The 15,875-nt window shown below is 44.7% G+C and overlaps 1 protein-coding gene across 8 annotated transcripts in view; it reads right to left on the bottom strand.

The window, feature by feature from the left end:
• Window positions 1–3,554: 3,554 nt before the first annotated feature.
• The window catches only part of LOC310868326 (rho GTPase-activating protein 12-like), a 95,726-nt gene continuing 83,405 nt past the window's right edge, over window positions 3,555–15,875 (bottom strand). For all 8 annotated transcript variants that reach the window (XM_083778716.1, XM_083778714.1, XM_083778715.1 and 5 more), the window contains 8 exons: window positions 15,671–15,769; window positions 15,248–15,347; window positions 14,226–14,345; window positions 12,686–12,784; window positions 11,717–11,794; window positions 10,685–10,819; window positions 10,011–10,116; window positions 3,555–6,229 (listed from right to left, as the gene is read on the bottom strand). In XM_083778716.1, the coding sequence (XP_083634842.1) occupies window positions 6,055–6,229; window positions 10,011–10,116; window positions 10,685–10,819; window positions 11,717–11,794; window positions 12,686–12,784; window positions 14,226–14,345; window positions 15,248–15,347; window positions 15,671–15,769 (912 nt within the window). In that variant the 3' untranslated portion in view covers window positions 3,555–6,054. The remainder of the gene's footprint in view (window positions 6,230–10,010; window positions 10,117–10,684; window positions 10,820–11,716; window positions 11,795–12,685; window positions 12,785–14,225; window positions 14,346–15,247; window positions 15,348–15,670; window positions 15,770–15,875) is intronic.

Here is a 15,875-nt window from a genome sequence, read left to right on the forward strand (position 1 = left end):
CAGCTATAGTACTACATGCCAGGCCCTGACTTGGAACCCCCAGGGGAGAAGGAAGAGAGGGCAGCCCAAACCCCCAGGGGAGAAGGAAGAGAGGGCCCATGGCTACAGAAACAGGAGATAGGCTCCTGCCCTATGGGCCCCATGGTTACAGAAACAGGAGATAGGCCCTATGGGCCCCATGGCTACAGAAACAGGAGATAGGCTCCTGCCCTATGGGCCCCATGGTTACAGAAACAGGAGATAGGCCCTATGGGCCCCATGGCTACAGAAACAGGAGATAGGCTCCTGCCCCTATGGGCCTCATGGCTACAGAAACAGGAGATAGGCCCTATGGGCCCCATGGCTACAGAAACAGGAGATAGGCTCCTGCCCCTATGGGCCCCATGGCTACAGGAGATAGGCTCCTGCCCTATGGGCCCCATGGCTACAGAAACAGGAGATAGGCTCCTGCCCTATGGGCCCCATGGCTACAGAAACAGGAGATAGGCCCTATGGGCCCCATGGCTACAGAAACAGGAGATAGGCTCCTGCCCTATGGGCCCCATGGCTACAGGAGATAGGAGATAGGCTCCTGCCCCTATGGGCCTCATGGCTACAGAAACAGGAGATAGGCTCCTGCCCTATGGGCCCCATGGCTACAGAAACAGGAGATAGGCTCCTGCCCTATGGGCCCCATGGCTACAGAAACAGGAGATAGGCTCCTGCCCTATGGGCCCCATGGCTACAGAAACAGGAGATAGGCTCCTGCCCCTATGGGCCTCATGGCTACAGAAACAGGAGATAGGCTCCTGCCCTATAGGCCTCATGGATCGGTTAAGTAAACCCGTAGTTTGAATAAATAGCCTAGAGAAATGGTTTTAAGCCCCTGAAGGGTACGATCACACGTCTGCATCATTAGCGTTGTTGTAGCCAACACATGTCATGGCGTCAAATGCCTTAACGTCCCATGTGGTCTTGTGGGTTTGTGGGCAACGCCGGAATTCTGGTGTGTTTTGACTTAAATTGAGTGGTTGGCTGAGGCTCACTGAAGGAATACAAGAGTAACGCCAGCCTTGGGTCGGTGCCCGGTCCAATTTCACCAACGTTGAACTCCACTCCATGCATGACGAATTGATCGCCAAGGTGTAAACCCGCCACAAAACAGGCGCTCCATCCCTCTGCTCCCATAGGATGGATGTTGTTATACGACCGTATGACCGATCTACATATATGCTCACGCTTTGCGGAATGCCAGACACGTCGTTCACTTGTAGATCGGCTATTTTAATGCACGAGACACACAGTTGTATGACGGAGCACAAACGAAGCATTAGAATGTTTATACAAAAGGAAAAGTGTGTGAATAATCACCCCTTAGCCCCCATTCTGGTCTACTGTCGACACTATAGCAAATGAACGAAACAGGGAAGCGCTGAAGTACCATAAATCCTTTATGCCCCATAATGGCTTGTTCACATTACCTGCCCACACCTCAGTTAGCCCCCATGGAGCAGACCGGCCCACAGCAGAAAGAAAGAGAGAGCAGATCAGCCCCTGAGAACAGGAACAGCCAGCATATGGAGCACTTCAAACACTCAAGGCCTCCCCGGGCCTGTGCTGTGGTCGCACCCATGAATTATAGAAATGATCTAATTGTTTTCTCATTTGGAAATTCTGGGGGCCCTTTTTCTGTCTCCGTATACCCCCTCCTCTCTCTCTCTCTCTCTCACTTTCTCTTTGCCTTTCAGCTTTTAACGACCTGCGGTTTCCAACGGGGCACATGATTCAGTGCAACCAGCCCACCTCCGGCACGTTTTTCAGATCCAAGGTGGTCCCGGTCTGTCAAAACAGAGCCCTATGCCAAGGTATAAGTCAAACCTGTTGCAGTACATTAACACGTTACGTAGGCAGGAGGGGGACCCACTTAAATGCACTTCAAAGATGACGTGTAGCCTATACTCGATCACACGAGCGCGGCAGACGTGGTTGTAAAACGTGTGGCGGCCTCCTCGGTCACAGCCAGACAGACGAGACTAGGTCAGGGGACATGATGAAAGCGTAAAAGACAGCCAGACAGACGCCGGGGAGATTCAGAGAGGACGGCCTCACGCTGTTCACATTTCACCTCACTGACGCTGGATGGTGCAACGCGAGGACATTTCAGACTACTACGACATATTATACACAGACAGAGGTATGTTTTACTGTACTTAGGAGGACACCTCACTGACGCTGGATGGTGCAACGCGAGGACATTTCAGACTACTACGACATATTATACACAGACAGAGGTATGTTTTACTGTACTTAGGAGGACTTAAACGCATAGTTCCATGAACTGCTTTCATTCCCTAAATCCACTACCTGCCAAAACCTTACCGCAACCAAATCTAAAATTCTAACCCTTAAAAACAGCAGCTTGGAAAATGTAGGCCAGCTAAAATGCCCTTACTTACTTTCCAGGATTTTCCCTCATGTTAACTAATCTTGTGAGGGCAAATTGAACCGTCTGGTCCTCACAAAGACAGAGGTACGAAAGCAACGCACACACACCGACACACGCAGCAGGAAAATAAAGTGGCGTCTAAATGGGGCCTTTCAGTCAGGGTGACTCAGTGTGGCCACGGCAAGCAGCTTTGCTCAGCACTTGGTCCTGTGCTTCTTAATCAAAGTTGGCACCACAGCAATTACCTAATTAGGCATCAATTAATCCACACCCTTCAGGACTCTGAGCAGAGTTTGACCTAATGACAAATGACACACCTGCCTTCTCGGAAGGAAGAAATCAAATTAATTGCGGCAGAGCAGCAAGGGGTTGTAATGTATCTGCAGGGAACCTCAAGAAATATAGTCCGTGGCCATACATTTAGTAATTAACAGGTAGGAAGATAATTGAATGAGACGTGAAAGCTTAAACCACTCAGTTTGATGACAACTATTTTCATTTAATCATTGGATTCAGGATGTAATAGTTCAAGTGATGTAATTAAAGATGTGGGGAAGGTCAACGTTTAGGGTTCCTTGAAGATTAAATGAAAAAATCTTCATTATTCTATATCATATTCTACTAATGAACATAAATCTAGTTTACATTATAAAAGTACTGTAAAACAAATCTTTGAGTCTGCGTTTAGTTTGTGTTTTTTATTAGACATAGCAATGTCACAAACAGCAGTTAGTCTGAAAATTACATTCAAAATGTGCAGCTTTATGACCATGCGGCAAAATCCAGGTACACCTCCAAGAAGAAAAACAACAACTTTATTCTTCCCCCGAAACACTCAATGTGTAATGTTATGGTTTTATTCAGATTTACAAAATCAAAAACTCGTCTTTCACCGGCAACCCATCAAAGCATACGGACGTACCTCCAACACAGTAAGACATTTAACACTTATTTTCTTTCGCTGTACATTATGCTCCGAAAGTGTCTTCTTTAACCCATTTTGGGCAGAACCGCTTTTGGTGTTTTAAACATTATGTTATAATTTAGCTATTGAAAAATAGCAGATCTACAAGCTCATAGCGCGCCACCGAGTGGCGCGCTACGAGCTTGTAGGTCTGCTATTTTTGAAAATAGCAGACCTAAAAAAAGATTTTTAATTTTTTTTTTTAGGTCAGGCCTAAATGGGTTAAAACACCAAAAGGGGTTCGCGACCAAAACGGGTTAATTATTTAGCATTCAAAACTTTCATACACTCCCATGAACTCCCATACTGTACGACCACCTGTGAAATGAAAACAGTATTTCCAGTACCATTTAATTTCCTCAAAACAAAAAACACTCATTTTCATATTAGCTTAGTTTCGAGGAGAAGGATTATCAAGCCAGCCGGGACCACAACGGAGTACTTGGAGCAATTGATCCGAAACGGTAACGTTATAGGACTCTAGTTCCCAGAAATCACCTTGTTCTCCATTTCTTGTTTTCCAGTAATAAGAGGTAGGGGGGGGGACCTCTGGGAGAGGGAATCCGAGTTACGTCTAACTTATGCTTCCGTCGCGTGGCCGAAAATAGCACACACATACGAGCTCACAAACGTGACGCGCTCCGCGGACGCATTGCGAGCCAGTAGGTCGGCTATTTCTGGCCCGCGACGCCGTCGCGTGACAACGTAATGAACCAGGCTTCAAGGCATCGAGCCGCTCACTGAGAAAACCGACCCCTGAACCAGGACCGAGCCGTCACTAAAAACAGAAGCTTATACCAACAGAACAGAACAGAGAGCACATGAAAGACTAGAACAACAACAACAACACACACACATCTGTACATGGGCGGGGACAACGGCAAGGTCTTCCTTTCCACGCAAAGGTTTCAGGTCTGCACACATTTTCCATTAACATTTAATTCATCCCGAACGAACATTTACAAACAAGTACAGTAACACGTTTCATTTGCGTCTTTTCCCCCCACACACGGTCACTGTCACAAGGGTGAAGTCACGGCCCGGGGGGGGACTTTAACACTGTTGTTGGGAGACATTGAATGGGACAGTAACAAGAGGGTGGGGGGGACGGGGAGGGATTCACGGGGGGCTTTAACCCATTTTGGTGTTAGCATTATGCTATGCTTTAGCTAATGAAAAATAGCAGATCTACAAGCTTGTAGGTCTGCTATTTTAGAAACTTTTTTTTTAGAAACATAGCTTTTTCAGAAAACTGTCAGGATGTAGAAGACATTTTTAGAATCTGATCGCAGGTCAAAAATGGGTTAAAAGGTGGGACATACAACATCATGACGATGTTCCAGTTTATCCGAGTAGTTATTCCAGACAAATCCAACACATAATACTGATTTCTTTTCTCCCCCCCCCACCCCTGCTCATCCTTCCATACCACACAGAGCTCACACTACACATCATCATCAGAGGTAAAATGCTCCAAAGCACAGATAACCGGGTGTGCACGTCCAGTTCAGTCACAGCACTGGTTCTAAACGTCGGAACTGTGGCACCACCAACGGGTCCAAATGGATCCTTATGGGTCTGGAGAACTCTGAGAGTGTTTGTGCACTCTCAGAGTTAAATTAACACTGGAGGAGGAGTTTACAGTGTAGATTGCGGTGATTATAAATCTATCTCAAGGACCCCCAAGATATGCATTAGTCCACGGAACCCCTTTTCTTCTCCCCTCTCTGGCATCTCAATCTACTGTAACAGTAAAGCAATAGTTATAGCAACTCTGTGTGTGTGTAAAAATTGAACCAAATGCATGGGTCTATTTGTACAATCAAGAGTTATTAAAGACTTGTAAGGGTCCATTTGGGACCCCTGGTGGTTCCCCCGAACCCGATGCGGAAAAAAACGAGTGAGTTACAGCTTATTCCGTCCACAATGGTGGTAAGAGTTGTAGTTTGCAGAACGGGCCAGGTTTGGACCTGAGTCACACAAACCGCTAGAGCCGAACTCTGTCTCCAGGTTCTGTCTCCAGGTTTGGACCGGGTCTCACAAACCGCTAGAGAGCAGAACTCTGTCTCCAGCGGTCCTGTTGGACTCTTCTTTATGCTGTGATACGATACGACCAAGTCCGGGTCGTCCAGAATTATTTTGGAGACTTCTTACTGGCCACAGGAATCCAGTGTATGTCAAATACCTGAATGCTCCAATCCAACCACGTGCTGACGCTCTCTCTCTCTCTCACACACACACACACACACACACACACACACACACACTGCACCGTTGCAAGTCACGGCAACACTGTCCATCATCCGGCCAGAAAAAATCAACCGATTTAAGTTCCCAAAGTCAGCAGTCCAGCCTGCTTACTTTCAGCAGGAATGGCAACCAAAAAAACAGAAAAGTGAGCGAAATCTGTACAAACTTATTTTTTTTAGCACGGCTCAAAAAAAAAAAAAAAAAACGTTTTAATAAGTGCAAAGTCTTCTCAACTCGCAGAAGCTTTATCTTAATTTTTTTTTTTTTTAATCTTAGTATCAATGAACAATAATTACAATTCTCTCTCTCAAATTGCTTGGTCCACAGCAATGTCCAGTTCAGCCAGAGGGAAAAAGCTAAGTTTGTCAAAAACTTTTGAAAAGCTTGAACCACGGTTTTCTTCTCCGCGTGTGGTCTACCTGCCGAAGATGCTCTCGTACTCCAGCAGTATGAGCTCTACGATCTGGTTCTGGTAGACCATGTGCACGGCGATGTTGCCCGTCTCCGTCTCGGGCCTCAGCAGAGTGGGACCGAACACGATGGCGACGCTCTGGGTGGTCATACGGTTGGCCTCGCCGTGGTCGATCACCCTGAGGGGGGGGGAGAGAAGAATACCATACCGTTATTATTATTATTAAATTAACCCATTTTGACCTGGGAACGATTCTACAGATGCCTTCTAAATCCTGACAGTTTTCTCGAAAAAACCTATGTTTCTATGTCAGTGGTTCTCAAACATTTTCATGTCAAGGACCCCCAAAATTATATGTAATTGGCTGCCGACCCCCATCTGAAAATATGTTGTTCCAGGGACCCCCCCCCCCCCAGAAGCAAAGCTTTGAGTTAAAAATGTTCACTCTGAAAGAATATATTCAATCATTTGGGCCACATTTTCATGATTTTTCAAAAATAGCAGACCTACAAGCTCGTAGCGTGCCACTCGGTGGCGGGCTACGAGCTTGTAGATCTGCTATTTTTCAATAGCTAAAGCATAACATAATGCTAACACCAAAAGGGGTTCCCGCCCAGAATGGGTTAAATTAAAGCAAGGGACGAGAGGGTTAATAAGGCAACATAGTGAATCAAACAATACCACTATAACTAAAAAAACATTCCATGGATGCACCCGGGACGTATCCTCAGTGATGTATCCTGAGGTCATCGGGGTTTCGGGTCTTCCAACATCATACCCCTCACTCAGGCGACCCAGCCGGGAGTGATCAAGTCCTGACTTACGTCCCAGTATAGCTACCCTCAATCAGTCCCACTATAGGGCAAAACCAGGACCACACAATCCCTTGGAACTACTCCAGAACTACTCTGCCAGGGCTGGGAGGTACACTTCTGGTGCATGGAAGGACTAGGCTCTGTGGGTTGACTCCTGTCCGGGCCCCTCCTACGTCTCACCACGTCCACTCCTGCTCTCACCAGGCCCAGGACCTGTGCGTTGCACCAGAGTCCCAGCACCACTACTACTAATAACTTAATAAAGGCTCCTCCTTTGATGTCTGGGGTTCGGACAGGCTTCCCAAACTATACAGTTCGTGAGAATCAGAACATCTGGAGGTGCACGAGTTCAGAGAAAAAGTTCAGAAAAGACAGACCATCAGATATTCAGAATGACGTCTATTTGTAGTTAAATATCACCTCCCTATCCGGGAGGAAAAAAAATAATGTGGATGTTGGAAGGAACTGAACTTTTACTTTGACAGGTTGGAACCCAAGAGCTCACAAGATGGACAGAGATGATTATATACACAGTATACACGTGACATCATCATCATCATACCCAGAAGTTATGCGGGAACGCCTAACTGAGTGGCGTTTTATACTTCCTACTAACGTGTAAATAAATTATAGTACTTTGTGACCAGTGAGGCTTGTTTTTTGTTGTTTCGTTTTTGTGATTATTATTGTTTTATATTGCACTTATTTTAATTATTTGACTTTGTCGTCTAATTTTAACATCGGAATGAAGCTTTTCATTCATCAAGACAAGACTTGAGATTGCATTTTGTTTAATGACAAAGAGGAAGGGCTGATCGCAGGGTTATTCAGACGGTAATATGTCATAAATAGCACCGACTGAGCGTTAGAGTTTTATTGTTTGGCATTCCTTTGAATTCAGTACCTTCAAGCGATGATTTAATCTAGAGAGTGAGATGTTACAAGGCTCGCAAACAATCTTTATACACAATAACTTGAGGGGTGGGTGGGTGGGAGGTGGAGCTGGGGGGGGGGGGGGGGACGGGACTTAAGATGGAGAGAATGCACACAAGCTTCTCAAACCCATACGCCGTGTAACAATATTGAATGCCCCTAAGGCAACGGCATAATATCATTTTTAAATAGAATCTACATCCTTGCATGCAGATGCACAAAACAATAACATATTCATGGTGGGGGGGGGGGGGAGAAATGATTAAATTCTGCCTGCTGATATACGTAGACCTGCACGCCACTGAATGTCACGCTATAAATTTCCTGAAGAAAACACCACTCCATAGGTGCTGAATTACCGCAAACACAGTGCCATATAAATGCAAATTGGAAAAACCCAGGCAAATGTCATCGTGAACATATGATATTGCCCCTGGCTGCAGCGGGCTAAGAATACACCTTAACCCATTCTGACCTGAGATCAGATTCATACGAGGTTTCCACCGGACACACACTGGTCTGATGAACCCATTCTGACCTGAGATCAGATTCTAAAAATGTCAGTCGTTCTTCGATTTTTTTCAAAAATAGCAGACCTACAAGCTCGTATCGCGCCACTCGGTGGCGCGATATGAGCTTGTAGATCTGCTATTTTTCAATAGCTAAAGCACGACATGATGCTAACACCAAAATGGGTGCCCGGTCAGAATGGGTTAAACCTGGCTATAGTTTCACCGTGCCCACCGGCTAATCCAGACGGGGATAGGAAAACGAGGGGAAAAAAGAGAGTGTGAGTCTAACATAATAATAAGCTAAAGGAAGGTAAAGTCAATAATGGTATGGTGTGTGTATAATGTACTTTTACATAGCGGTCCAATATCATCTGCACTTTCGAGAGCAAATAAGTATTTCACATGTACAGTACAACGTGTGGAACATGCATTTCATTAATCCATTTTGGGCGGGAACCCCTTTTTGGTGTTAGCATTATGTTATGCTTTAGCTATTGAAAAAGAGCAGATCTACAAGCTCGTAGCGCGCCACCGAGTGGCGCGCTACGAGCTTGTAGGTCTGCTATTTTTGAAAAATCGAAGAACGACTGACATACTCCATGAACATAGCTTTTTCAGAAAAGTGTCAGGATGTAGAAGAATTTTTTTAGAAACTGATCTCAGATCAAAATGGATTAATAAACCGATGAATGCGCCGTAAATGCATATACGGTATATAAATTGAGAGAGTAAAGTCCACGATGAGATACACAGTGAGCGACAAACAGCGTGTGGACTGAATTCTGTTGAATTTTAATTTTCACATTCACCGAAGGTGGTGCATGAAAAACCTTGCGTGTCTTTACTCTGTGCCAGCTAGCCTTCAACTCCCATTTGAGGGTTTGTGGAGATCAGCAGATCTGGTGAACCTGGGGGGCGGGGCCCATCAAACTTAATGGTGTGATTTATAAATGTATAGGTTTCAATTAGTGAATGAGACATAGAGTGCCATTCTTTTTTTTTTTATTATTATGATTTTTTTTTGGAGGGCATTTTATTGCTTTATTAGATTGGAGAATGTATAGAGACAGGATGAGCGAGATAGGGGAGACATGAAGTACTGGCATGTGCACTGACTGACTGGTTGTGGTAAATGGTGCGTTTGATTTATATAGCGCCTTTATCCAACCAACGCGCTTTACAATGTGCATTACATTCACACTGGCATTCATACACTCTAGTCTAAACACTGACACTTGAACTCTGACACTTGACACTTTATGGACTAAGAGGACTTACTGCGCAATATGCCTTAAATGTATGTATTTTATATATTTTGTATTATGTCTTTTGTTTTAAATGCACTGAGGTGGATTGCAAATCAATTTCGTTGTCTTGTACAATGACAAAGATATTCTGATTCTGACACTGACGGCAGAGGAAAAAAATATGTTTTTCGACCTTTTTCTATCACAATTCTTTTCACAAAGTTTTCTCCAGTGACATGCCCACAACAGAGACACCAGGGAAAGTGGTTAGCCCCAACTAAAGAACAAAGTTTATATATATAAAATATTAGTGGCATGTCCGCAACAGAGACACCAGGGAAGTGGTTTGCCCCAACTAAAGAACAAAGTTGTATATATAAAAAAGTCTTAACCCCCCCCCCCCCCTGCTGCTGTAGTGGTCTGCTCTGGGAGAACATCTGTTCTGTGCTTACCTGCGGAGGTGCTGGAACAGGAGCTGCATGGTGTCGTGGTTGGGTTTTGGCAACTGCTTGATCAAGTCTTTTATGGAGTTGACTCGCTGCTTGTAGTCAGAGGATTCTGATGCAGAGAGAGAGATTCAACCTTTATAATAAATAAATGCAAATGCACGGGCGCCATCTTGTGGCCACATTGCTAAAAAGCATGCAAGGCGTACAACTACAAGCATGCACAAATTCAGGCATCAATGCGAACAGCCAACTTTGAGACGCGAGGGCATGCACTTTGTTGGATAATGCATTAATAATGTGTTGACAATTGAATAACTGTTAGTGGATTTGGAGAAAGAATTGCCACACGTGGTCAGAAATAAATCTACATCTACAGCAGTCTTGATGAAAGATCACTCTACTGTACAAAATCTAAATTGACACACGTATCGTATTATTTTGTGAAAAAGAAAAAAAGAAAGAAAAACACTAATCTGAAAGAAAAAAAATTATCTTTTATCAAAAATATTAAAACAATCTCAAAGCCCAATTTATGCTCTGCGGCTAAAATAGCCGACACACGACCCTGTTTGTTGGCCATTTCCGACACGCTAAAGGCTACACCGCCGTGCGACTCAGACACGCTACACGCTACACCGCCGTGCAACTCAGATCGGGCATCAAAGTAAAGTACTCACTAATGGCTTCCACAAAGTCGTTGAAGGAATCAAATGTGAAGAGAGGCTCTGGAAGCTCTCTGAAGAACATCTTCAGAGCTCCTGTGGTCACATGGATGTCCTCCCATTTACTGTCGTTCAGATCCACCGTCTCGTCTGAGGAGGAGAGAGAAAGGACAGAGGAAAGAGACAGAAGGAAAGAAGGAAAGAAAGACAGAATACCAGTAAGTGAAAGAAAGATAAAGTAAAGTAAGTGAAAGAAAAAGAAAGAAAGTGAAGTCAGAAGAGAGACAGAAAGAGAGCCAAGGAAAGAAAGATTACGTGGAAGAAAGATAAGGAAGAAAGTGAAAGCAAGTGAAAGAAAAAGGAAGAAAGTGAAAGAAAGAAAGTGAAGTCAGAAGAGAGACAGGAAGAGAGTGAAAGAAAAAAGAAAAAGACCCAAAGAAAGAAAAGTGTGAATAAAGTGCAGAGGAATGAACAAAATTCATTGAAAGAAAGCAAAAGCAATGAACGAATGAAAAAATCATAATCAAAATAAAGAAATGAAATGAACAAAGCCAACATTGAACACATTGTAGCAGTACTAGGAATACTGTCTGTGTGTGTAGAAGACAGCTCAACAAGCTGTATGACCAACTGCTGTGGGGGATGCGATAGCACAGAGGAGGCGTGTGTTTGTTTGTTTGTGTGTGTGTGTGTGTGTGTGTGTGTGCGTTCCAACAACTTGGGATGCCTAAAAAGGAGGCAAAAAGGCTGGCAAAGTATTGTGGTGTCTCTGCTATAATCGGCAGCCGTCATAATATGACGGAGACGTTGTTACTTATACATGTACTGAGTGACATGCCTATTGCATCAGGAAAACACATGACTTTGCAGATGGAACTTTAATGCACCTACAGTATAATATTTGTGTCCTTGTATGCATATCCTTTGTGTGGACATAAATAAATGGTTAAAATGTGTGTGTGTGTGTGTGTGTGTGTGTGTGCACGTGTGGATGGCATGTCTGTGGCTGGCCGACAGGATTTAGGCGGAGGGAGACTGGGGTCCTACCGTGGTTCACGGCGAAGCGGAGCTTCTGTATCACGGCCAGGTTGCCACTCACTCTGTAGATGCCGTCAATACTGAGACCTACAGGAGACGTTGGAACGGCAGAGAGGACGAGAAGATGAGAGGAGAGCGTCAAAGACAAAAAGTCGTACGATTTGTCACACACGTCACCGCAGTGAAATTTGTTCTCCGCATTTGTCCCATCTCTTGGAGCGGTGAGCTGCAGCCGTGCCGCGCTCGGGAAATCATTTGGTTAGTTGATTTGACCCCCCCCAATCCAACCCTTTGATGCTGAGTGCCAAGCAGGGAGGCATTGGGTCCCCGACCTCCCAGTTTCAGGGCGGACATTCTAACCACAAGGCCACTGAGCTGGTCCACTAGTGGATTTTTGGGGAGGGGATGAGAAGATAAAGAGGATTGTGGGTGCAAAGTGACGTGACAAGAGTTATAGAGGATTTTCTTTCACCAGGATTAAAAACACACGTTCTCTTCTTTTTTTTATCATCTCACAATTTCTTTCACCCAATTTTTTCCACCCAGTCTCAATTGTCTAGTGTAATCCTGGGCGCTACACTTCCTCTGCCAACCTGGGGAGAGCAATGGACTGACCTCATGTTTCCTTCTATGAGTCCACGCTCCATGCTTTTCACCTAACAGGGGGAAGTTTCCCCAGCTGGACGTAACGCGTGGAAGGAACAAGTTATTCCGACCAGTTCCTTTCCCCTCCACCAGGCTGGCCAGGTGGTGGCAGTTTACTTGCAGATTACTGCATGTTTTTTGTGAGGGTACCTACTACCTACCTACCCACCCTAGGGGACACGAGGAGAACATGCACACTCCACACAGAAAGGCCATTTTGCCAACCCCAGCCATAGGGTAACATAGAAACACATTCTTTCCTGCCTTTGATTACTACCCAAAGAGACAAGAAGAACACAAACAAAATACTGAGGTGCGTCTGTTTGTTCATACCTGTACTTTCCACGTGGTCGATGCACGAGTTCACAAAGTTGGGCACAGACGTACTCTCTCTTTGACAAAGGCTGGTGAGGCTGCAGCCAAAGACCTGATCTAAAAGACCACAAAGAAAAACACAGGTACAGCACATGAATACAAAAAAGTCTGGTACAGCTATTGAATCTCAGCTTTGGTCTAGCTGGGAGAACCCAGAATACTGCTGGTGTTGTTCATTATTAGAGTCTAATCAGGGAATACTGGTTCCCCAGCGTTGATACAGAGCAGTGCTTTTCAAACTGTTTGTGCCCGAGGCAAGCCAAAGGGCAGGTCAGAATGTCAAGGCACAGCTGTATTCATATCTGTGAAAAACATAGTCTCTACAACACGTTGTCACTCTTATCGCACTGCAAACGTTGATTTTGACTTACTAATGCCAAATTAAATGTTGAACCACTTAAGCCCTAGCCTCGATACCCAGGCTTTCATTTCGTCTGCGCGAAAGATGAAAGCCTGGAAAAAGCCGTGGGCTGAACCAGTCTAAAAGTGGGAGTCAACCCTTCCGGGTGGGCGTCGCTCTAAATGATGTGACGTAGCGCTGCACTAGGGGGGAGAGGAGGGGCCGGGGGTGACGGACAGATCGATGAGATCCAATCAGGGTGCGCGCATTTCTGAGGCGCGACCCTCCCATCTAGGCCAGAAATGTCTCTGCTTAGGTCAGGCTACTTAAGCCCTAATTCATACTTTCACAAATAAAAAGAAAAAAAGACTATAGCGTAAACAGCCAATCTACAAGCTCAAGAGTCACTACACATCACGATGCAATGCATTGTGAGCTTGTAGATTGGCTGTTTACAGTCAATAATAATAATAATAATAATAATAATAATAATAATAATAATAATAAATAATACATTTTCATTTTTGCCAGGTTGAAATATTTTTTTTAGGGTATAGATTAACCTCTGTATTGGGAAATGAGTGCACACAAAGCACTGAAAATGAACAAATATAACTTTTTGTATAGTTGCATGTGTGGCTGTCTCAAAATCCCAGGAGGGCACACCAGAGTGTACTTTGGAAAACAGTTCGAGAACCACTTATATAGTCTTACTGAAAGATCGTTTCAGAACTGCTGTTAAATTATTTTATGCCGTTTTATATAGTCTTTTTTTGTGTGTGTAATAACATTCCCGTTTTATTTTTTTTATGCTGCCGTTTTTATAGTCCACATAGTCCATTTTGATGGTCTATCATTGCATTTCCTTTTATTTCCTTTGGAAAGCACTTTATGTGCTCTCCTCGCTTGAAGAGTGCTTTGAAATGTATTATTGTTATTGTTATGATTATTGCTGCTCGTCCGGCCCAGGAGACGCAGTGTACCTTTGATATAGAACTTGTCTCGCGTACCAGCGTACCTTTGATATAGCCCTTGTCTGGCGTACCAGCGTACCTTTGATATAGAACTTGTCTCGCGTACCAGCGTACCTTTGATATAGCCCTTGTCTCGCGTACCAGCGTACCTTTGATATAGCCCTTGTCTCGCGTACCAGCGTACCTTTGATATAGCCCTTGTCTCGCACCGCCTGGTAGGTGGGTCGCCGTGTCAGGAACTTCTTGAGTTTCACCCTGGTCTTCTTTTGATCTGATGCGTCCATGCTCACAGAGGTCTTCATGACTGAGGAGATACAGTAGATGCAACGTCTACTGTTAGGCTTTACTCAGACCTTTACAACAGAATGTTGTATAGCTGATGCATGAGACTTGTTTACTGATGCAAGCTCGCAATTCATTTCCAATGGAAGTCACATGGTTTGACACAACATTTGTGTTGTATGAGGGGGAGGGGGAGGGGCAGTCGAAACACAGCCGAAAGCTGTACAACAAGAATGTTGTGTCAAACCATGCGACTTCCATTGGAAATGAATTGGGGCGGCCATGACACTTACCCTTTGTTTACATCTAGCATCCAACAATGTTGTATGCTAGATGTGAAGGTGTGAGTGAGGCCATAGACGTCCTTACCCAACATTGCATTACTTCTTCATCTTTTTGAGGGGTGCTAGTCCCTCCTACAGTATGCCCAGCTTTGTGCGTGCATGCATGTGTACCCCGTGGAGATGATTTGATTGGCTTAGCCACGGAATTGAGGATAAAAATTGAGGACGGAAAAGTGATTGACCGGAATGTGATGATGTCATGATGACAAGAGAGCCCCTCACGTCACACGGGTGTGATTTATTTTTACAATAATTATTTAGATTTTCTAAAATGTATCTCATCTCTTCTTTGACTGCCTTACTTTGATTCCATGTTATTTATCCCCCCACCCCCCCATGCATCAACGCTTTATTATTCCTTTGTTGTAAGTATTTACAGTACTAGAGCGGTGCCCATTGGCGCCTCTACAGTGGTGCCCGTGGGGGGCATACTGTACTTAGTCATTGGTTAGACACAAGGTTTATTTATTTTGAAGAATGTGTTTTTTTGTGGCCGGTGGTAAAATACATCTTCATTTGACATGAAAAATGTCACTGCTAAATGTGCACTATAAATAAGAGCGTCTAGATTGATTGTTACCTCTGTTCTTCTTGTCCCGGTGGTCCTTCTCCTTGTCCTGTTTCTCGGCCCCTGGTGACTCAGGGAGGTCCTCCTCGATGGCCTCATCCGACTCCCAGGCCTGGACACAAAGACACACACATTTAAGACATATAGGCTAGCGGTGGCCTAAGGGTTAGAGGAGCGCCCTTGTTGCCGAAAGGTTGCCGGTTCGATTCCCCGGCCGGGCAGGACAAATCTGGGTGGGGAAGTGATTGTCATCAAAAAAAAAGTTCCAGTGGTGGACTGTAAAGTACTATTATTTAAGAGTACTAGTATTTAAGTAATACATTTTTGAGTATTTGTTTAGTTTTTTTTCTTCACTCCACCACATTTCAAGGACAAATATTGTAGTCTTGACTTTGAAGGTAAACAGGTCTGAGTGAAGAGGAGGTTCCCACTTACATGTGTACTGATGGCCTCCGCCAGGGCTCGGTACCAGTCGTTGATCACGCTGTCGATCTCTGACTGGATCAACAGTTCTGTCCCCTGACGGGTCTTTAGCTATAGGGGAGGAAGGGTCAAAGGTCAGAGCGGAAGGAGATCAGATAGCAAAGGGTCATCCTGTCCCCTCTGTCTGTCAACGATGACACAAAGGTGAGGCAGATCT

The sequence above is a fragment of the Protomyctophum parallelum genome (genome assembly GCF_964188405.1).
Source record: "Protomyctophum parallelum genome assembly, chromosome: 12".
Classification (NCBI taxonomy): domain Eukaryota; kingdom Metazoa; phylum Chordata; class Actinopteri; order Myctophiformes; family Myctophidae; genus Protomyctophum; species Protomyctophum parallelum.